Source organism: Pelodiscus sinensis, chromosome 4 (assembly GCF_052426305.1).
Source record: "Pelodiscus sinensis isolate ZL-2025 chromosome 4, ASM5242630v1, whole genome shotgun sequence".
NCBI classification, from domain to species: Eukaryota; Metazoa; Chordata; order Testudines; family Trionychidae; genus Pelodiscus; species Pelodiscus sinensis.
The window spans coordinates 106377171-106400671 of NC_143055.1; the positions used below are offsets into that span (position 1 = coordinate 106377171).

A 23501-nucleotide genomic window follows, 5' to 3' on the forward strand; every position below is an offset into this window, starting at 1 on the left:
AGCAGGAGGCTCTCCGGGGGGCAGCTCCAGGGCAGAGGGCAGGAGCAGAATGACAGTGGTTAAAGAGGCAACTGAAGTGCCAGTGCTTGATAGCTTCCCAGCCAAAATAGTCAAGATCACCTGTCAGAGGCGCCAAGATCTACCAGTAGATCACTGTCTACTGGTTAGTGACCACTGTGCTGGATCTAGTGTAACTCTGTCATATACAATAGGAACTCTAGTGAGGACAGTGCTAGAGACTGCCAACATTTTAATCCCCACAGTTGTACACATGCTGTGAGCATGCTTAGATGGCACAGAATACCAATGGCTATCTGGAGCCCTGACTAAAGGATTGTTCTTGCAGTTGCTGTAACCTCAACTAAGGCAAATTTTTTGGAAAAAAAAATAAAACTAGTGCAGACATAGGCTGATTTTGATTAGGCTCCACTGTCTTTTTTGTCTCCCCTTTGTCTCCCCCTTTAAATGCCCTTTGTCATAGTTAACGTTATAATGCCATAGCTCACCTTGCTGTATGATATGCCGTCAAAAACGGATGTTATTTCAGCGGGAGATGACACACTGACCACAATAGGGTGGGAAGACTGCAAGGAGTCTTCCTTCAACACAGGCAGCACGTCGTCAATTAACATCTGATCAAGCTGGTAAAAAGGAAACATTAAAACAAAAACAAAATCAGAACTCTAATTCTAATTCCAAGAACAAGTAGTTTATAACTTTAAAGAAAGTTTCAGACCTGCCTTTGATGTGGTGGAAGAGGAATACAGAATGAAACTTCATTTGCTCTACAGAATAATTATATTCTGAATATATTCAGAATAATTATAATTATATCACGAGCATTATATTTCTAAGATGGGGACATTTTCCGTTGGCTACAATACACTATCTCTCACAGAATCCAGTTTGCACACGTGTGCATCACAAAACCCAATTTCTTCTTTGAGACATAGCACAGATGAATATATGGAGATCAGGTTGAGGAGTAGGTAGGGTTTCTCGAGGTGCTGTGTCTGATTTTTTTTTCTTTTGAGAGATTCAGTAACTTGTGGTCCATATTCATTTTATTCTTGATGAATGGATGAGTGAAACTAAAGTTTGATGATAATCTTCTGTTTTTCCATTCATTGGTACATAGCTCTATGCCTATGGTTCTCAAGGTGTGGTCCACGGACCACCAGTGGTCTGCAACAGTCTTGCAGATGATCCGTGGGCTTGCAGCTCACCCCACCGTACTGCAGCGGAGAACCAGTACTGGCATTCCAGCTCCGCAGCCCCTTCCCACACAAGGTTGGAACACCAGCACCAGCTTCCCACTATGAGGCAGGGCCTGAGCCTCGCAGGTCGGATCTGGCTTGTTGGGAAAGGAAGCAGATCCATGCACTGCTGCTCCCCCTATCCTCAGCTGGGGAAATGGCAGCGCAGGAAACTACTCACCTGGAGGCTTTCCAAAATCACAGCCGAGGGGAGCAGCTGGGGGTAGTGTTTGAGAGCAGAAACCACAAACCTGCCCCATTCCTGCACCCTACCTCCCACCCAAACACCTCAGCCTGCTCCTGTGCCCAACCTTCTGGGCAGATCTCCATCCCCAGCCAAATCTTGCATCCTATCTTCCACCCATTTTCCCTCCCTCCCCCCGACTCCCATCCTACAGCCAGCCTCTCAACCAGACCCCACTTCCACACCCCATCATGCACCCATTTTGTCATCACAGGTGGTTGACTGACGGTCCACAGAAAGGTCAGCAATGAGTGGGGTGGACCGTAGGCCAGAACAGTTGAGAACCACAGCTCTATGCCTTAAACAAAATCTAGATTTTAAAAGGGCTACATAAGTTCATGATCAATAACATGTAGTTATATATGCTAAATAAGACGAATGGAATTTCATACTTCAGGATAGAAGGTGATTAATACAAGGTAGAAGGATTTCGCCTCTTATGTAGAGCACTGTATTGCATGAATGAAAAGATGCATAATATTTTTGGTTTTGTTCTGGAGCATCAGATATGGTCTAGTCACTGCTAATGTATATGTGCCAGTGATTAGCATTTGTCTATAAAGTCTCATATTAATTTGGTAGATATGGGCCATGAAATCTGTTTTTGGCAGACAACAAAATCACCTGATTAATACAAGCAGTGATTAGTCTTCAGTGTGTAAAATGTTAATATATAAGCACCTGGTTTCCTTTTTTTGCAGAATCTTAAAGTGAACTGATTAGTTCAGCTCCACTGTAAGCAATGTTGGGCATTTTAGGCCAGACACCTGTGGTCACCAGTGTTTTAAACATGATTTTGATTAGACCTCTTCTGAGCATGGTACTGTACTATGGAATAGTGTTGAAAACACTTGCAGGATCTGCTGCTGGAAAAATCATTTCCCCCTTCTAATCTGGAAACAAAACTAGAAATCCCCACTTGCTAATCCACCAGACTTCCATGTTGGATCGTGGTTCTGTATCCACACAAAACAAAACAGAACCAGACAATTCAGCTCTTCTGAATAAATATAAGAAGGCTCTCTTGAGGACTTGAGGGCTAAGACATATTGCCACCTTGCAAAATCACCACGTCCAGGCTCAGAATTTGCTATGGCTAGGTCTCCATTAGGGGAGAATTTCAAATTAAGATACGCAACTCTAGCTACATTAATTGCATAGCTAGAGTCAAAGTATCATAAATCGAATTTTGGTACAGTCCACACTGCAGGAAGTCGACAGGAGCACACTCTCCCTTCAACTTCCCTCACTCTTCATAGGAGCAGGAATACCGGCGTTGACAGGAGCATCCCCTCAGTTCAAATTAGTGTGTGTTCACTAGACCAGCTAATTTGAACCCCAGAAGACTGACTGCGGCAGCTTTGATTTTCTCTGTAGTGTAGACATGGCCTTATTGATTCTTTATAACAGTGACAAACTAGTATTTTACTCACTTGTCAAAACATTATAACCTTTAGAGTAGCAGAACTTTCAGACTAGTTTCAGATCAAAACCTGGTTACCAAGACAATTTAGAAACCAAGCCAAGTGTTTATACAGGCCAACCATTAGAGGTGCTATACAACTATATAAGCCCATTTGTTCACATTTCTTTTCTCTTTCTGTCTGCACACTACAATAATTAAGTGTATGTGTATCCATTGTGTCTCTTAGTTTTCAGTATCTATAACATGATTTTAATATTGACTCAATTACAAAATGAAAAACATAGTACAGAATAATTACCATTTGCCAATCACTTTCTGCAGCATTTACTCCAAGGTACTCAAAGAAACTAGCAAATCCTTCATTTAGCCACAAGTCGTCCCACCAATCCATGGTCACAATGTTTCCAAACCACTGTAATTGTAAACATTAAAAATAAAGTGTTAACTATTGCAATAAGGGTGTGTCTAGACTACATGCCTCCTTCGACGGAGGCATGTAGATTAGCCAGATCGGAAGAGGGAAATGAAGCCGCGATTAAAATAATCGCGGCTTCACTTAAATTTAAATGGCTGCCCCGATCTGCCGATCAGCTGTTTGTCGGCAGATCGGGGGAGTCTGGACGCGATGCCCCGACAAAGAAGCCTTTCTTCATCGACACAGGTAAGCCTCGTGAAACCAGGCTTACCTGTGTCGATGAAGAAAGGCTTCTTTGTCGGGGCATCGCGTCCAGACTCCCCCGATCTGCCGACAAACAGCTGATCGGCAGATCGGGGCAGCCATTTAAATTTAAATGAAGCCGCGATTATTTTAATCGCGGCTTCATTTCCCTCTTCCGATCTGGCTAATCTACATGCCTCCGTCGAAGGAGGCATGTAGTCTAGACACACCCCAAGTGTTTATTATAGTTTTGTGAATCTTCTTGCAGTACATTCATTTGTTTACATTTCTTCCTGTTTCCAGGAAGAAGAATTTGTCATAAAAGTAGGTTTTTAATAGGAATTCAGATGACTCACATTAATCATTTGTATTATAAAATTACATATTACAGAGGTGATTGGTACTGATTCATATATCACTGGAATTATTTTTAGTTTCCTCTTCTTGATTTGATTAACCTTTATATGGATCAATTTTTCAAGCAGCTTCCACAGTTTAGTTGCATCCACTTGCAAGCTTAAATCACGTGTGTTCACATGTAAATAATATGTGTGTGTGTGAGAAAGAGAGAGAGAGAGAGAGAGAGAGAGATGATGATGTTGCAATAAGATTTTTCAGATGCTGACTGAAAACCTCATCCTAAATATCTACTTTTTCTGAGAAAATACCATTATCAATAATTCCAGTACTGTGAAACTCTGAGTAGAATTACATCTGTGCAATTATTTTTAAGGTGCAGTTTTTAAATGAGATGTACCTGATGAACGAGTTCATGGGCAATCACAGCTGCTACTCTCTGTTTGTTGGAGGAAGCAGATTCTTTGGGATCGTAAAGTAGGTTTGTTTCTCTGTAAGTGATCAGACCCCAGTTTTCCATAGCACCAGTACCAAAATCTGGAATAGCAATTTTATCTATGTGGAAAGAAAGAGAGCATGGTCAACATTGTAGTCACTGAAATTCTTACACAATGATTCCCTTTTATGTAGGAAGAGAGCCCTCTGATTATTCAAAACATATGATAATAGCTTGTTTTGTTGTTTGTCATTTGACAGTCTTCTATATTACATACTGCAATGAGAGAGTGTACTCTCAAAGCCCTCTTTCTATCTGTATGATACTCAGTAACACCGTGGGACAGACTCACAACTGAATGCAAATTGTCATAGCTCCAGCAACTTTAATGTAGCTCTGACAATTTATACTAGTCAAAGATCTGTTGCCAGACAGTGTTGTGCAACCTTATGGAAATACAAATGTAATCTAACACCACAGCTTCGATCCAGAAATTAATTGTATTTTCTAGGGATAAGTTAGGCAATAAAGCATCTGAAACTGTCTGTTGCATAATGAGGCATGTCATTGTCACTCTCTTGAATAACAAATATGTATTGACTTAATAACTGAAGTAAATTCCCCATGTTATGAACAATTGCTTCTTCTCACTGCAATCTGTGGAGTCACTTCTTCACGTTCCATGATCAATACAATTGTGGACTCAATTGGCCTTGCATTCTGTGAGGATTGACAGCAGCCTTTCCAAGAGGATAAGGGTAAAATGCATCAAATGGGTTCAAAATTAGACAAAAAGCCTTTACACCCATCTCTAATTGCAAATTGCATGTGGAATTACCAATGTCTGTTTATTATACTCAGCTCAGTCACTGGTCATAGCTGTCAACCTGGCAAGGTCTATGGGACACATTATACAGTCTGTCAAAGATCCAAAAATGAGGGAAACATGAAAAATATTGATGTGATAGTACATTAGTTTAGTTAAATTATTATTTTGTTAAACCCCTCTTTAATTCACCATGTCTGATATAATCAATTTATAATAATGAAGGGACACTATCATGAAATGCATCCTAGAATACTCAGGGAGCTGATAGAGAAGGTACTGAGTCTTTAGCTATAATCTTTGAAAAGTCGTGGAAGAAGGAAGAGATTCCAGAAGACTGGAAAAGGGCAAGTCTAGTGCCCATCTATAAAATGGGAAAGAAGCACAATCCAGGAAACTACAGACCAGTCAGTTTAACTTATGTGCCAGGGAAGATAATGGAGCAAGTAATTAAGGAATTAATCTACAAACTTCTGGAAGAAAATAAAGTGATAGGTAACGGCCAGCATGGATTTGTAAAGAATAATCATGTCAAATCAATCTGATAGCTTTCTTTGATAGGATAACAAGTCTTGTGGATAAGGGAGAAGCAGTGGATGTGGTACACTTAGACTTTAGTAAGGAATTTAACACTGTCTTGCATGATCTTCTTATCAATAAACGAGGCAAATACAACTTAGATGGGCCTACTATAAGGTGGGTGCATAACTGTCTGGATAACAATTCTCAGAGAGTAGTTAGTAATTAACTGTTTACAATCCTGTTAGAAGGACATAACAAGTGGGGTTCCGCAGGGGTCTGTTTTGGGACCGGTTCTGTTCAATATCTTCATCAATGATTTAGATGATGGCATGGAGAGTATAATTATTAAGTTTTCAGTTGAAACCATGCTGGGAGGGGTTGCAAGTACTTTGGAGGATAGGGTCAAAATTCAAAATGATTTGAGAAATGGTCTGAGGCAAACATGATGAAGTTTAATAAGGACAAATGCAAAGTACTCCACTTAAGAAGGAACAATCAGTTTCACACATACAGAATGGGAAGTGATGAGGAGTCCTATGGCATCATGCAGAATGGGAAGTGACTGTCTAGGAAGGAGTACTCTTGAAAGGGATTTAGGGGTCATAGTGGATGACAAGTTAAACATGAGTCAACAGTGTGACACTGTTGCAAAAAAAGTAAACATGATTCTGGGATGCATTAATAGAAGTGTTGTGAGCAAGACATTAGAAGTCATTCTTCCGCTCTACTCTGTGTTCATTTGGAGTATTGCATCCAGTTCTGGGCACCACATTTCAGTAAAGACGTGGAGAATTTGGAGAAGGTCCAAAGAAGAGCAACAAAAATGATTAAAGGTCTAGAAAACAAGAGCTGTGATGGAAGACTGAAAGAACTGGGCTTGTTTATTTTAGAAAAGAGAAGACTAAGAGGGGACCTAATAGCAGTTACCAGTACCTAAAAGGGTGTTAGAAGGAGGAAGGAGAAAAATTGTTGTTCTTGCCCTCTGAGGATAGGACAAGAAGCAAAAGAGGTTTAGGTTGGACATCAGGAAAAACTTCCTGCCTGTCAGGGTGGTTAAACACTGGAATATATTGCCTTGGGAGAGTTGCAGAATCTCCATCACTGGAGATATTTAAGAGCAGGTCAGACAGACACCTGTCAGGGATGATCTAGACAATACTTGATCCTACCATGAGGGCAGGGGACTTGACTCGATGACTTCTTGAGGTTCCTTCCAGTTCTAGTGTTCTATGACTCTATGATTCTATAAAGCTATGAAAGAAAGATGGATTACTGGTTTTGAGAGGGGAGATGTGTTCTTCTGGGTTCAAAGAAGTAGGAGACAAACAACATAAAATCTTTAAGATGGTCTGTGTTACAATCAGGGGAAGAGTTCTATTCTACAATGTTAGATGTAACCTTAACAGTGTCCTTTAACTGGGCATCAGACATGTTATAGAAACGTGAGCTTGGTTATAGGTAGCTAAGAGCTAGTCTAAATGGATCCACAAAGTGGAGTCCGCTTGTAACCAGGTAAAGGGACAACTATGTTATAGCTAGGTCTCCTAACTTAATTGTAACCTGTAATATACATGGAAATTTATAGTGATTCAAATGATATCAAGGGGAGAGGAAAAGAGGAAGTTTAAAAACTTTCAGAGAATTTAGCATGTCAGTGGTTTGACATGGGTAATCCATTAGACAGCGCATAACATGATTTAAAAAATACTCTGGCTGCCTTAACATTTTGGGTTTTGTTTTAATTTTCCATCCTTATAAGCTAAGTTTGTGTACCTTGCTACTATGCCTTTGGATTTTATAGCATGGGCTGTTTCTGTAGTTTTTCCACAGCATTACTTATATCCCTAATTAATTCAATTTTCATATATCAGATCCAGATTTCAAAGGTCCAAATTTAGGGATGCTCAGAGCCAATGTTTTGCTTTAGGACCTTAAAATACAGGGGCTACAGGCAAAATTTGGTTCGGTATCAAGGTTGGTTTGGTTTGGTTTGGTTTGGATCTGTGTTCTTCATTCATCCCATCTATAAAAAATCAATTATAGTCATGGGTCCCTGGTAGAAATAGGTGTACACAAATTGGAACAAGTCACATGACTTGAATCATTTATGTCACCAGTTACTGTTGTTGACAAGCCTCCCTGGAGTGGAACCCATCTATCTCAAGCTGCATTTTGCTGTGTTTAGGCCGTATTGTTTCTGTGTTGAACTAACATTTCCCATTTTTTAAAACTGGACACTCTAAAATAGCAGTGTTAGTGCCAGTGTTTCAATTCAGCTGCCAAAACGAAGGGAGGAGAATATCCCAACTGGGTCTGAGCCTCCGCTCATGACATAATAGGGCATCTTGAACTATAAAGTCTTAATCTAAGTGGATTCTGGCGTTAGCAGCACAAATTCTTTATTCTCACTCTCCCATGAAATAACAGTGAAGCAGAAAACAAAACTGTGATAGTAAATGAAGAGCATGAAGAATATAAATGGTTGTAATCACCTAATTTTGGAAGAGAATAGCTCATATTGAAATACTCTTCAAAGTAGTCAAATACAGCTTTAGTAACATTTGCAGCATATTCTGCTGTGTGTATTTGCTGTGGCTGTGCATAGATCCTGAGCTGCAAATAAAGTAGAGAAATACAGTTAGAGTAGATACCAGCTGGTCAAAACAAATCAACATGTGTTTAGTACTGAAGCATCATTGCTAAGGAGAAGGATAATGTGGTTGACTTTTCTTCTCTGAAAGATTAAACCTAACACTGAGATGCTTGTCTACACCACTTTATGGAAGAGGTTTCTGAAATGTAAACTTTTATATATAGATATACAGAGATCAAATCCATGTGTAACCTCCCACAAATCTGTGCGTTATTCATCCATAGAAACATTATGAGATTATTTTATTCATTCCTCTCAGGACCAAGCGCACTCGTTCCCTCATCTCCTGATTTTGCCCAATTGTAGATTACTAGCTCTTTGGATGGGAACACTGTCTTACTTGTTTTGTAAGGCAGCATTCACAGCTGTGGAGTTATATAAGTAAAAAGTAACAATAAGAGACAAACCTAACATATTTTGCTGTCTGTTCACTGCTTCCACTAAATTCTGTCTGGATTGTGGACCATGATTTTCATGATTAGGATTTCACCTCCGAGCTTAATTTTTAGTGATTAGTGTAAGCCACCACATGAAATTTGAATAGATTTATAAAATGTATTTGTTACTACTTGAAAGTTCAGCTGTACTTTTCAGTTTTTTGGAAGAATAGCTTTCACAAATGAATACTTTTGCAGCTGTTACAGATAAACATCCTTTAGGTAAGAACAGGTATACGTGTGTAACCCATACCTGCTAAGTGTGGTGCTGCATCCCCCATTCCAGTGTCACCTAGACCACCTACAGATTAATGAGTTTGCTACTGTCATCACATGACTTTTAGCCCCTGTAATAAGCCTTTAGAGGTCCCAGGTTTGATTCTGCCTGCCAATGATCAGCGTTTGTTGGTGTTACACGTGCTCTCCGAAGACTAGCACATTAGACAGTATGAGTGTGTCTAGACTACAGGTTTTGCGTCTACACTACTGCCAAGTTCTGTCGACAGTAAGTTGACAGAACGCGGCAGTTTTGTCGATGGCGGTAAACCTCATTCTACGAGGAATAACATCTTTTTTCAACAGAGTTATTTCGAAAAAGGCGTTATTGCATCCACACTGTGCTTTTTCCAAAGAGAGCGTCTAGACCCTTTGTCGGAAAAGTGGCTTGCTTTGTCGACAGAACTGGCTGTAGTCTACACACTCTTTTTCAACAGAGGCTTTCTCAACAGTATCTGTTGACAAAGCCTTTGTCGACAAAAGCCTGTAGTCTAGACGTACCCTAAGTGCTGAAACCTGCTATCAACAAAAAAGGCCAACTTAGTGTCTAAGTGAGAAAAACAGCTGGAAAAAAGGATTTTTTCCTCTAGCTTTTTGCTATGGTAGGTTTCCCTGGTAACAAGACAGGTACACAATTGTATTCCACAAGTCTCTGCTACAGAAGTGTACTGTGTAGAGAAGAAGAGGCAGGAACATCTTTCCCACACAGACCTACTAGTGCATGCTTGCAATCCAGCGCTACATGGTATTGGATGAAGTACATTGTGGTCAAATGGTTACACGTTTGGAGCTAGCAGAGACAGACTGACAGTCTGACAAATGCTGAGGGAACAGATGGACATACAGTCCATCTCTCTGATGTGTTGTGGTAGTTTCATTGTTCTGGCAACAAAAGCTTTGCACTTGGGGGGTGAAGAGAGCACAGAACACTTAAGGGGACAGGACATCTCACAATTGTTGGTCTCTGTATATGTCTGTGGAGATATAGTGTTCCTTTTTGAAGCAATAGTAAAGTGTGCTCTACCATATGTTTTCTTCACTTTCCTCTCCAACTCTGGCTATGCTTGGTTCTCCTGTCCTGCACTAGCAGGACAGTTTCTCAACTTTTCATGCTTTGGGTAAGTGTAGGAAACTGCTTTTAGTAGAAGGGTTGCAGACTAAATTCTGATTGTCATTGTAAATATTATTAAAAAAAATAGACTGTCAGTGTAGTAAGGTAGGCATTGACATGTGTGATAGCTGCTAAGCTATCTGCAAAGTATCATGCTTAGATCTTGCCTTGTGAGAATGATATTTTTATAGTAAAATTCCAATGCTGGTATGATGAAGATATGCTCATGGCTTTTATGAGGCAATGTGAGTGTTCTGTGATATTTCTTACTTGGATTTGTTTATTATAACCTACAAACTATAAGCTAGTCATCACTCATCTTAACTGGGAAGTATGTTTGGGTATTAAGAAGTACGCATTGTGTACTGAGTGCACAGTTTAGATCTATCATATTTTTTAATGAAGAGGAGAAAAGTGACATGTCAAGTGTTGATCTCTCATGCCCCCACTCTGCTGCTGCCATGTGGAAATTAATTTTGTTTTACTATTTAGCAATGAACTGTTCTCCAGGTGTAAGGGGCCAAGGATCTTTTCCTGCAAAGATGCATGCTTAGAGCTGGATGGTCATTTTGTGGCAAAACAGTTTTCTTCAGAAAATACTGATTTGTCAAAATCTAAACTTTTTTGAGGAAAGTATCTGTGTTGACAAAGCTTTTATCTGGAAGGTTTCTCGCATCCAGGATGGAATTTATGGTCAAAACTAGCAGAGAAAGAACTCAAAATAGCCAGTAACCCACTGGTGAGGGCACTTACCTGGGATGTGACACTGTAACTTTGCTGCCTTTAATGTTTCCCTTTGAATCAACAAATATCAGTCCCTAATTCATTGCCTAGAAGAGTGTGGTAGCTGACTGTTGAATGGTTGGGCTTTATGTATACCAAGTAATGTGTGTGTTTGCTGCATTCCATTTCTTTTTCCCTAAATAAATTCTGCGAAAGACCCTTGCATATTCTGACTCTGAGAGCTACTCTTGCTCTAAAGGTTTGGAGACCCTTTGCTGATTATCACAGCTTGTGAATGAGATTTGCAACTAAACAAATGTGAGGTTTTTAAAAAAAATCAAGGATACTGCATCACTTCACAAAACATACTCTGGTCATGTATTTAGACAAATGTGGTGCAGGTCTAATTTTTTCTGATCCAACACTGCATATGTAAAGGTGTACAAACAGAAAGTTTTAGAGCAAGGAACAGGGGCACCATTTCAGATTTTGGTGGTGGAGAGGGGGTGACCTGTGCATGCCATGATGCGGGGGGAAAAGAGAGTAAGAGCATGAGGGGAATTGACTGAGGATAGAGGCTTCAGCAGTGTTACTAAGTATTCCAAGTAAAAGCCAAGCATCAGATGGGGGGGGGGGGGGGAGAACCAATGCCATCTGCCCTCCCCCACACATACACATCAACTCTATCCAGGGATGACTAAGGCACTGGAAAGCTCTACTTTTTTGGCAAACAACTTAGCAGTTAGCTGACAGGAATACTGTATCTAATTGTGGCAAGTCACTTAAAGGACACTGGTTATCCTTAAAATTTTAATATATATTCTTACTTTGTTACTAGCTCTGTGGAGTCTCCCAGGACTCCTAGGCTCTGTCTCAGCTCTGGAAGAGGAATGGGTTCTAGTGGGTTACAGCAAAGGGGCGATACATTTCAGCTCTATACAAGAACATCAAAATGGCAATACTGTCTCTGACCAATGGTCCTTTTAGCCCTGTATCCTGTCTTCCAACAGTGGCCAAAGCCAGGTGCTTCTGAAGGAATAAACAGAAGAGGCAATCATCATGATCCATCCCCTGTCGCCTATTTTGTTTGTTTGAAATCTGCTGCTTAAACATTTAATTGGGTCAGCTTCTCCTGTTATGTTAGTGAAAGAATGAATAACATTTCCTTATTCTATTTTCCCACACCATTCATGATTTTCTAGACTTTTAACATATCTTCTAATCCTTTCGTCATTTCTTTTCCAAGCTGAAAAGTCCCAGTCTTGTTAATCTCTCCTCATATGAAAGCTATTCCTTAACCCCGAATCATTTCTGTTGCCCTTTCTGCATCTTTTCCAAATCCCATGCATCTTTTTTTAGATCAGGTGACCAGATCTGCATACAGTATTCAAGATATGGGCATACAATGACTGTACAGAGGCAATATAGTATTTTGTACGATTATCTATTCCTTTCCTAATGATTCCCAATATTCTGTTATCATTTTAGTTTTTAGACTGCCACTGCACATTGAACAGATGTTTTCAGGGAACTATCCACAAGATCCCTTTCTCGAATGGTAACAGTTATTTTAGATCCCATCATTTTTGCATCTGTAGTTAGGATTATATTTTCCCATGTGCATTATTTTACACTTATCAACACTGAATTCCATCTGTCCTTGTGTTGCTCAATTTCTCAATTTTGTGACATCCCTTTGTAGCTCTTTGTAGTCAGTTTTGGATTAGTCTATGTTCACCCCTTTTTCAAGAACATTTGTAAGTTTAACACAGTAGTCCAAATGAAGATCCCTGACGCATAACTCTTTTTCCTACTCTTCCCCCCCTCCATCTTTTAAGTGGAGTACCTTGCAATGTTTTCATGATGATCTAACAAACCTTCAATTACTGGAATGCCCAGTCTTTTGTAATTTGTAATCACTTTTCTGCCCTCTTTTTATAACAAACTCCCTGCCCCAAAGGCAAATCTGCAAGCAGCTCAAACTTTGTTGCATTTAAGAACTGCATCTGGAGTTAGGAGATGGGCTTTAAGCAGACCCAAGTATGAAATCCAGGGATTCAAACTCAGGGACGGGGTCTACTGTCCACCTAGCCCCCCATAAATGGTGCTCTCGGCAAGGAAACCTCAGCACGGCACTATGCCATTAGATGTTTGCTAATAAGGAGGGTAAAACCTCTGAAATTTTTGTTAAAAGCATCATATTTGCATGTCAGTCAACTCTATAGTGTGGGAAGGGATTGGTTTGCAAATGGGAAACCGAGGGAAAATATTGACTTGCGAAGGAACGTTATATAGTGAGTCAATAGCAGTGACTATAATCCAGAAATCTGGATTTCCAGTCATTAGGCAATATTTTATCTAGAACAGTAATAAACTACGCTGAGCAAATGGTTAAGACATCCTCACAGTGTAAGGATGCATCTACACTGCAGGGCTTAACTCAAAATAAGCAACGCAAATTGAGCTACGTCAATTGTGTAGCTTATTTTGAAATAGGGAACGTCTGCACAGCACTTATTTTGAAATAGAGCATTCTTCCTCCAACTTCCCGTATTCCTCATACAATGAGGGTTACAGGAGTCAGAGTAAGAAGTCCTCCAGCTTGACAGTATTTTGAAATAACTGCCTGTGGTGTAGACGCAGACTAAGGAATTGTGTTGTAGTGTAGACACACTGAGTGTGTACTCTGATTTTTAGAAGAAAAAATAAGGGAAATAGCAAGAGCACCACTTTGGAAGAATTTTTCTACCTCACATTGAAAAAGTTGGACAACTAACAGGTTGGCATTCAGCATTCCAGCTCAAGTACAAGCTCATTAAGATTTGGAGGCTACATCATGGCTGTGGTTTCAGGTAAGATTCAACTGTTGAACTGTTTCCACAAGATCTTAAAAAGTTAAAATCTCATGAGACTAGCTGTTCTTACAAAATTCTGGCTGAATCCAAACCATACTTGGAAAACAGACTCCTTACTCTTCTGGATACAATCTGAACTAAAATAATAGGAGAAGTTCAGATTCATGGATTCAAATCCAAACCTATTCAGTTCAGAGGACCTGAGGTTCCAGCCTTTCAGGGCAGGGACTGTGTCTTTTTAATGAGTCTGCATCATTCCTACTATAACTGCGCTGTATAGGCACTACCGTGATATAATTAATAATGGTACACTATGCATTTGTACACAACAATGCAGTGCTGAGACTCAGTTTTTCAGTGTAGTTGATTGCTAATGAGGTGCACACACACTCACAGCTTTTAAGGACAGAAGGGACTATTTGATCACTTATTTTGACTTCCTGCAGAACACAGGCCATAAGAATGGGAAGATTAAGCAATACAATATGAAAAGCTGATTTATGTTTTTTGAAACTCACATCTGGAACGCATTCAGAATTAAAATTGGACTTACAGGAATGCCTCTGGCAGACTTTCTTTCTACCCACTCAAACTGATGCACAGCAAAGCACACCAAATATGTGCTCATTGGGACAGACTTCTGAAAAGTTGTCCTGTTCCAGCCATCACCCAGTCGAACGGTTTGCTGAAGGAGAAAAAAAAAATCTTACTTTTTAAAACTGCAGACATGTGCATAAAAGAATACAATAGTTATATATATAAAGTAGAGCTATGGTCAGGATGAACTTCCACTCTGGCTTTACACAGGACATGAGATGGGAACATGCAAAGTGATTTTTTTCTTAAAGGTACCAGGCATATAATGAGACTTTGGTTTTATGCACTAAGAATAAGTTTTTTCATTTCTAGCTGTTTGTATTAAGAATTCAAACCATGCACTTCAGATGAGTTTTTCAATAAGCCTGAGTCCAGTTTAATGTGTTTTCTAACTAGTCTTCATGAAATGGCTTCTTAAAACCAAACTGTTGGGAAAATTAAATAGTGGGCCAAATTTTGCCCTCCTTTAAACCTGTGTAACTTTATTGAAGCTAGTGGGATATTATGGATGTAACTGAAGGAAGAATTTAGCCCATGGAATCCAATTTTTTTCAGTAGTAATTAGTCTATAAATCTTGATGCAAGGTTTGTTTAAACATTCTTGTATTCTTAGTGCTGGTCAGATTTTTGGTTTATTAATCCATTGCATGCCAGACTTGATTTTAGCAAATACACTTGATATCCTTAAATAGTTGCTGAATAGTGTGTACAAATTACTTCAACTATTTGTTACTCGTCATATAGTATATTTTCTGTTGCCTGATTGGATAACTCCACAAAAGTGAAAAAGCCAATGGCAAATAACATACTATATTTACAGTAGATATACAATACCACTTTCAGTTTTAAAAACTGAACACACCTATAATTTCAAAGAAACATTGAAACAAAATCACTACGTTTCCCCTTGTCTTGCTGAAGTAAATATCCCGTAATTTTTAGTGCAAATACATTAGATCAGTCTAATCCTTTTGTAGAACCTTCCATGGAACCTTTTATGCTTTGAACCCCCTTCCAAAATATGTTAACTATGTTTCTACTTTCAACTTAAAGTGCTCCTAGAAACTCCATCAGTATTTCCTACAGAAATGGAGTAGTCCATGAAAAACACCAGTAAATGTCCAAGTCATGTCTACAACTGGAGGGAAAAAAGGAAGTTTTTATGCGCTAAAAATACAAAATCTAGCACATTGGGTTAGACCATGGCCTATTTTGCCCCGTTGTCTGTGTGTGACAGTAGTCCATACCAGAGCTTTTGGGAGGAAGTACAGAACAGGGCAACTAGGAGTGGATCATTCCATCTCTTCCACTCGTGGCTTCTGGTCATCAGAAGTTTAGCACCATCCCAAAACATGAGGTAGTTTCCCTGTCCATTTTGGTTAGATTTTTTTTCTTGAGTGATAAGAACATAAGAATGGCCATACTGGGTTAGACCAAATATCCATCTAGTCCAGCATTCTGTCTTCTGACGGTGGCCAATGCCATGTGCTCCAGAGGGACTTAGAACAGATAATCATCAAGGGATCCATTCCTATCACTTATTCCCTGTCCTAGCAAATAGAGGTTACGGACATCATCCCTTCCCATCCTGGCTAAAAGCCATTGATGGGCCTATCCTACATGAATTTATCTAATTGAAGTCCTGGTCTTCACAACATTCTCTGGCAAGGAGTTCCACAGGTTGACTGTGCATTGTGTGAAGACATACTTCCTTTTGTTTATTTAAAACCTGGTACCCTTTACTTTCATTTGGTGACCCTTAGTCCTTGTGTTATGGGAAGGAGTAAATAACTTCTTGATTCATTATTTCCACACCAATCGTGATTTTGTACATCTTTATCATGTTGTCCCTTAGTCATCTCTTTTCCAAGCTGAAAAGTTCTCGTATATCCTCCTATGATAGCCATTCCATATCCCTAATCATTTTTCCCTCTTTTCTGAACCTTGTCCAATTCCAATATATCTTTTTTGAGATGAAGCAACCACATCTGCACACAGTATTTAAGATGTGGGCATACCATGGATTTATTTAGAGGCAATGTTATTTTCCTTCTTAAATACCTCTTTCATGATGATTTCCAACATTCATTTCACTTTTTGGTTGCTGCTGTGCATTGAGAGGACTATCGACAATGACTCCAAGATCTCTCTCTTGAGTGAAAATAGCTACAGTAAACTTCCGATAATCTGGCACCTTTAGAACCCAGGGGGTGCCGGATTATCAAATATGCAGGACTATTGGAAGGGGGGGGGCTATGAGGGATCTGGGGTGGAGTGGGGGTGATGTGCCCCTCGGCACTGCGAGAGCAACCCGGCAGCACCCCAGCTGCTCTGCCCCAGGTGTCCCCAAGTCAGCCGCTGCTGAAACTGACCAGCGGCTGACTCAGGGAAGCCCAGGGCAGAGCAGCTCCAATTGTCCGGCTTGCCGGAGCACTTCCGTGTTCCAGATGGTGCCGGACCATCAGGAGTGCCGGACCATTGGATGCCGGACCACTGGAGTTTTACTGTAATTTAGACCCCATCATTATGGACATATAGTTGGGATTTTTTTTCCAATATGCATTACTTTGCACTTATCGACACTGAATTTTGTATGCCATTTTGTTGCACAGTCACCATTTTTGTGAGATCCTTCTGTAGTTTAGTCAGCTCTGTTTAAGCTTGAAAGCTTTCTCTCCACCAACAGCAGTTGGTTCAATGAAAGATATTACCTTACCCACTTTGTGTCTCTCACATCCTAGAACTGACATAGCTACAACACCACTGCTTATTGTTTTTATATGGCCTGTGGGATAGCAAGTCTACAAAATCTGTGCATGCAGAAGCCCTGGAATAGCTAACTCAAGAAAAAATATGATTTTATCCTCCATTGTGATTGGCAGAGCACTGCTGTGTTGTGCTTTGCTGCTGAACCTCTGTGGCCAGTAATACACAACTAAGAATGATAATTAAACCACCTGTCCTATTTTATAAAAGCCTTATGAAACCTTAAGGTGGTAACCTTAATCTGTACAGCTTCTGAGATGACAATGGATCTATTAACACACAAGAGTGTTTAGATCTGAATTACTGTTACAGTTGTTTTACAGATATATTCTTCTTATATAGTTCATTTGTGAAATACATACCTCTACTGCCATATTTGAGAGTGCCTGGAATGGTTCTTTATGGATGATAATTATGGTGTAAGTTGCCTTTTTGTTGGGCTCATCAAAGCAAGGAAATGACTTCCGTGCATCTGTTGGCTCATGGTCAGTAGCTGCTATACTCCTTTAAAATAAAAAAAAATAGTTGCATTGCCCTAAGTCTTCATGAAACCCATTATTTGTTGTTTCCATGTATGAGCATAATTATTCATTAATACTGCAAACTATAGTAGAACTAGCAAAAGTTTTATTTCCATTGGTCTTTTTCTAAGATTAACTGCAATATTTATAGCCCTCCAATATACTTAGGCTCCTAGAAGTCACAACTGTTAGGTGTTTTAGCATCTAAATAAAATAAAACTGCTAATCATAAATGGAGGATGTGCTCATTTTTTTTTAAGAGCAGGAAAAGTAAAACACAAGTATTCCATCACACAGAAAGGAGAAATTCTGCCCAGCCTACTAATATGAGTAATCCCATTGACTTCACTGGAGTAAACATTAGTAATGTCATCCGCTAAAAGAAAACTAAGGCCCTGATCTATCTATGAGCTCCAAATGAATAGATTGATTTGTCCATAGGAAGCTCCACTGATTGGGTCTCATAACAGGATTGGGACCTGAGCTTCTCTTGGAAAGACATCTTCAAAAACTTTCGAGTGATTGCTCATCCCTACCTCCACAAAACAGTGAAGCTTTCTGCACAGCACTTTCGTGGTATAGACATTTATCCTTCAGAGGTTACCCTGCACATTTGCCTGCTAATACTCTTAACTTTACTGACTCCAGTAATGAGTTGTGCACTGACATTTGAGATAGAGTAGAACACCTAACAACAAATCTGTGCCACATTTTGTTTACAGTATTTTGGCTTGGAAGTGAAGTTGGCTGACTTAGAAATGACTAAGAAAGTTGTTGCAAAATAGGATCATTTAGAGAACATTGTCACAACTTTTATGAAACCTGAAACATGAATTCAAGTTGCCCCCTATCAGCATGCTGTTCAGAGATGGAGCATGCTCCCTGCTCTGATTGACAGGTGAATGCATCTCAGGTATCTTCAATTAATTTGGAATGCAATGCACTTTCTGACAGCATTTCTACAGCTATTCGAGCCACATTATTGTAAGGTGAAGATTTTTTCTTTGTCTTTTCCTCAGTAAATTAATTCAAATACTCATAATAAATTATAGATCTTTACCACCATCAACAAAAGTTCATTTGGCAACTAATTTTTCAATGTTTCTGTTCCTTTGGCTTTCTCCTGTGATTGATAAATACTAAAGATGGTCATTAAGATAGGTTAGTGGCAAGGTTCATGTATAGGTCAGATGAGGTAATACATCTTAGTTTTACTATTTCTGTTCATTTGAACAGTCACTCAAATGTCTCAAATTCAAGGTCTTGGAGGTGGAAGTGTAATGAACATCACCTTATTTAAGCCTCCCAAAAGAGCTTAGACTTAGCAGAGTTTCTTCTGCTTTATAAGTTGTTTGATGTCCTGTTCTCGTCTTTGTAGAGTTTAGAAGTTATTTCATAACCAAGTTAACTTCAGTCTTCTGGGCAATGTTTTACAGCTGTTGCCTTTCAAACTGCTGTATATTGAGACATTCTTCTATCCATGTTCTTTAAGACTGACAACACAAGAACCACTTCACTGATTTATAAGGTGATAATCCATATGTATTCATACATTTGTAGTAGGCAGACATACACCAATGATGCAATGTATTAATGCCACCAGTCATGGCAGTTGATTCAGAGCCCTCTAGTCCAGGCCATGTCTCTGTGCACAAAAGTAGTAATTAAAGAAAGAAAAAATCTTGCATAACTTGGTTTTTACATGAAAAAGCCTCCCCTTTTTATAAGTTGCATCCTGTCCCTGCAATTTGTGTTGATTTCTAGGTTTTAAAACATGAATCAGAAGTGACAAAGTAGTAACTATACCAGGACTATTGAGAGGAGATCTGTCTGTGACCAAATGCAGCTGTTGTTCCCAAAATAAAATGTTGCTACATTTAGATGATAAATTACTGGTTTTTGCCAAGCACACACAGATTTTCATGAAAAAAGTGACACACACAAAGAAAGAGTTTTATTTGTCTGCCTCAGTGAAGTAATAGATTTTCATACATTTTTTGCAAACATAGATTCATCATTTTCCCAGAGAAATTTTGGCACTTTACCAAAGGATACGCAAAGTCATGGCAAAGTGTATTTTCTGCCTTCAGCAACTGCCTTGGCTTTCTTTTAATAAGAGAAAATTCAAGGAGAGAATGGAGGAATAATTCACATCTGTGCTAACCAACAAAACCATGAATACCGGCTTCCTTATCAGAGACATGCCAAACTAGCACCTTTTGAGCCCCACGACACCCACACATTGCTTCACTTCAGTGCTTTCAATAAGGAATTCTGATCTGAGCCAGATTTTAGGTATGTAAAGCTAAGACACAGCTGCCTTGCTCCATCTGTATCCTCAGTAATACCAGAAGAATAGAAACTGGAATAACTTCTCATCTCTTAATAGCAGCCGAGAATTGAAAAGTTGTTACTCTAGGCCAAAACACTTATTTGGCACTTTCCTGGACCTCATTATCTTCATATCTGAACACTTTTCAATCTGTTTATTGTTTTTTTCCTCATCATTGTTTCCCCCATTTGCAGGTATTCAGTATCATAATGGAAGTCGGTGACAAATAAGAGCATTAAACTGTGGTTTCCTAAGTCCCAGGCCAGTCCCCAAACGACTGAATCATTCTTCCTCTGGGACCTACCATTATCTTCTGGTGAATGTATAAAATCAGAGCTGAATTTAAGGGGAAGTAATGTCTGGACCCATGCCTAGTGTTTAGAGAAAAGGGGCGATGGCAATGCTTAAGCAATCCTTTGTCCCAATAGAACCAGCCTCCCAACTGGCTTCTTTCTATTCCACCTCTTCCCATTTCCATAGTGGAATTTGAATATTGTGCAATAAATGAGGCATTGAGCAACACCTGGAGCCATGTTAATGTTTGACTTTGCAATCTTAATAATGTGGTTTTAACAGATATTTTTGTTAAATATCTGTTAGTCACGCAAGACTCTTTCCCGGCATTTGCTACACAAACCTGCTAAGAAAGAGGGATGCTTCCTGCTTCCACATTTGAGTTGCTGTTCCACCTTGCCACCCTACTTCAGAAACAGAGGCCTGCTGGCTGACCGAGGGGTGAGAGGGAAGATGAGCTTGTGGTTAAGATGCTGAACTGGCCCTTTGGAAATCTGAGTTCTGTCCCTGATTCTCTGGCATATTTCTTGTGATACCATGGGCAAGTCACCTCTCTCTCCCTCCCTGCTTCCAATAAACTGTAAATAACAACTCCCTGCTTTACAGAGGCCCAGTGAGACTTTGTTAATGGTTATGAGGTTGTTATATGCTAGGGCCATAAGTACGTTACTTACATTGATAACAGAGGAGCTGTACAGGGATGGTAGCAAGGGAATAGAGCTGAAGAGCCAAATGCTCCCCATAGGGCTTCCCCTTAGACCAAATTGTTGTAGGAATCCACTTCTATACATGTCAGAGGGTGGCCCAGTTGACCTTTTCTCTTCGGTCTGCCCTTGCATCCTCCTTTGCCAGCCTCTGGGTTTGCTCATGGGTTTGCTAGTTGGCAGCAGAGTGAAGCTGACATAACTCTGGCTTGTTGCACCTAAAGGTTTTGAATACCAACAATGAAAATGGACTAGTTTCACTTTTCTGTTCAGGAAAGCTAGGAGGGATTCCAGCAGCCTGTCTGCAGATTCCAACCCATCTTCCAAGTATTAGGGCTGGAAACATCCCTTTAAAATGTTTAATAATAAATATAGCAGAAAGTGGTTATTTAGTGCCTCTCTCCTAACATACACGCATCAGGGGAAATTTGCCACTAGCACTATCTACCAGATTTTTCAAGCCCTGCCTTAGAAGTAGTGGAGATCTGAGGAAAGGAAAGGGTTAACTGAGTCATCCAAAGGGGACATATTTGGGTTCTTTAATTGTGACAAAACCTTGGTAACATTTTAATAAAGGGGAAGGAGTATGTCAACTCATAGATATGCTCCAGCTTTCAAACCTGCCTATGTGTAATTTAAAGCAGCTGGCGAAGGAAAAGTAGAGCTCTGACATTCCTTTAGCTTACAACATCCAAGAGGTTATGTCAAGAAAGCTGTCAGTGCCAGATAGCTGGCATTTCACTGAAAGGCTCTTACTTTTGGGAATGATCAAATACAACTTACAGAGCTGTTTCCATGTAGCAGACTACACCTATGAAGCAACAGACAAGTCTCAGTCCCCACATACAACTCCCAGATGTGAGTTTGAAAAGATCAGGGGTAGCCTATGGCCAATAGAGTACCAGACTGCTTTTCACAATACAAACTCCAGCCACATTTCCTTGTAAGCAGTGGCCCCAAGACTGCTCTGGCATTCTTAATGCTGTAGCTTCCTGAGGGGAGCAGGAAAATTACAAGAGAGCCCAGAAAGGTAAGCAATTGGGTGACAGAGAGAAGGGGGAGAGGGAGAGAGCAGATCTGAGTAAGCAGAGATAGCTGTGCAAGTCAAAGTTTAAAATAAATGGGTTTACTTGGTTACTCCATTCTCAGTGTAGGTAGTTCTGTAAAATCCAACCAGGGAGCCATTCAGCCAGCCTTGGAACTTCAGGGTGAGTACATAGTCGACATTTTCAGCAGTAGGAGAGAGCTTCTCTTCTGCCTCCATCACCACATATTCATGTTGTTCATATTTAAAGCAATCTCTCAGTGCAATCTGCTGCCCGGAGGATTTCCGGAGCACGGGCATCTCTGTGATCTTGGTCTCTCGGAGGTGAAGCCACAAATGCTGGGTTGATTCATTCAATTTGATGGAGATGTTGACTGTCCCTGTGTAAATATCTGCTTCCATCTCAGGCTTAATTTCCAGCTGATAGTGCACTGGGTTAATGTAAGTGGGTAGCCTGAAGTCTTTCCAGCCTCCATTCACATCATTTTTGGGAGCGCAGTAGTGCAGCTCCTCTGTCCCAGGGACGGTGGTTGCTGGCTGCTGTGTGGCTCCTGAATTCTGGCAAGGCTCAGGTCTGCTTAATCCTACACCAAGTCCCACAGCTAAACTTACTACAACCACCACTGCACAGATAATGGCCACATGCTTTTTCTTCATGCAGTACTTCTTGGACATCTTATCTTCAAAATCCATTCCCTGCATCTCTGCTCCCCTCTCTTCCTTCAAAGCTAGACATTAACTCTAAAAAAGGCTTATTAAGCTCCTCAGCAGCGTTGCCTGTTTTAGGCCAGCAGATTCGATCTGTATTCTAATGATGTAGTTATATCCTTTCTGTCTCTGTCTCCCCCACCTCTCCTTCCACCAAGCACTCAATTAATTAAAGATAGCACTCATCTGAACCAGAGGCAAAGTGGCTGATCCAGAGGAGTTCAGCTGTGAAGGAAGACAGAAGAAACCGGCGCAGAAGAAGAATTTTGTTACTACTCCTCTCCTTATAAGCAGTGCAGCCCCACCTCCTATTCCTCCTACTCTGCTTTCAGTTAAATATAAAACAGTGCTATGTTAATCAGCAGTTAGGGGATGATCATATGCCAAAGCTCTGTCAGCAGCTTTCAGAAAGAGTTCACAGAGAGTGGTGTAACTGCTAGGAAACCTCAACCTTTGCCACTACCTCTTATTTTTTTCCTCCTGTTGTTGTTGTTGTTGTTTTGATTAACAACCAAGAATTTCCTTGAAAATCCACCATGGATTTTGTGCAGTCAAATTTCCAAGATTAAAAAAAAAAATCTTTGCAATTTCATTCAGTTGTTTTCCCTCAGTCATGGAGTCATTCTTTCATTGTGTAACTCCATGCAGTTACAGACAGAAGCATTGGCAAGAAAATGGTATAACTTCACTTTTGTTTCAAGCTTTAAAATGTTGCTATTTTCACATATACAGGACCAGTTTTCAAAGAGAGGTT

General features: G+C 40.0%; 1 protein-coding gene across 1 annotated transcript in view; it reads right to left on the bottom strand.

Annotated features, from left to right (window-relative positions):
- Positions 1-22995, bottom strand: part of LOC102452629 (aminopeptidase A-like) — a 49417-nt gene extending 26422 nt beyond the window's left edge. The window contains exons 1-7 of the mRNA XM_006119275.5: positions 22125-22995; positions 17506-17647; positions 14334-14465; positions 8218-8338; positions 4342-4496; positions 3225-3338; positions 507-641 (exon numbers count right to left, since the gene is read on the bottom strand). Of these exons, the coding sequence (XP_006119337.3) occupies positions 507-641; positions 3225-3338; positions 4342-4496; positions 8218-8338; positions 14334-14465; positions 17506-17647; positions 22125-22741 (1416 nt within the window). The 5' untranslated portion in view covers positions 22742-22995. The remainder of the gene's footprint in view (positions 1-506; positions 642-3224; positions 3339-4341; positions 4497-8217; positions 8339-14333; positions 14466-17505; positions 17648-22124) is intronic.
- Between the last annotated feature and the right edge of the window lie 506 nt (positions 22996-23501).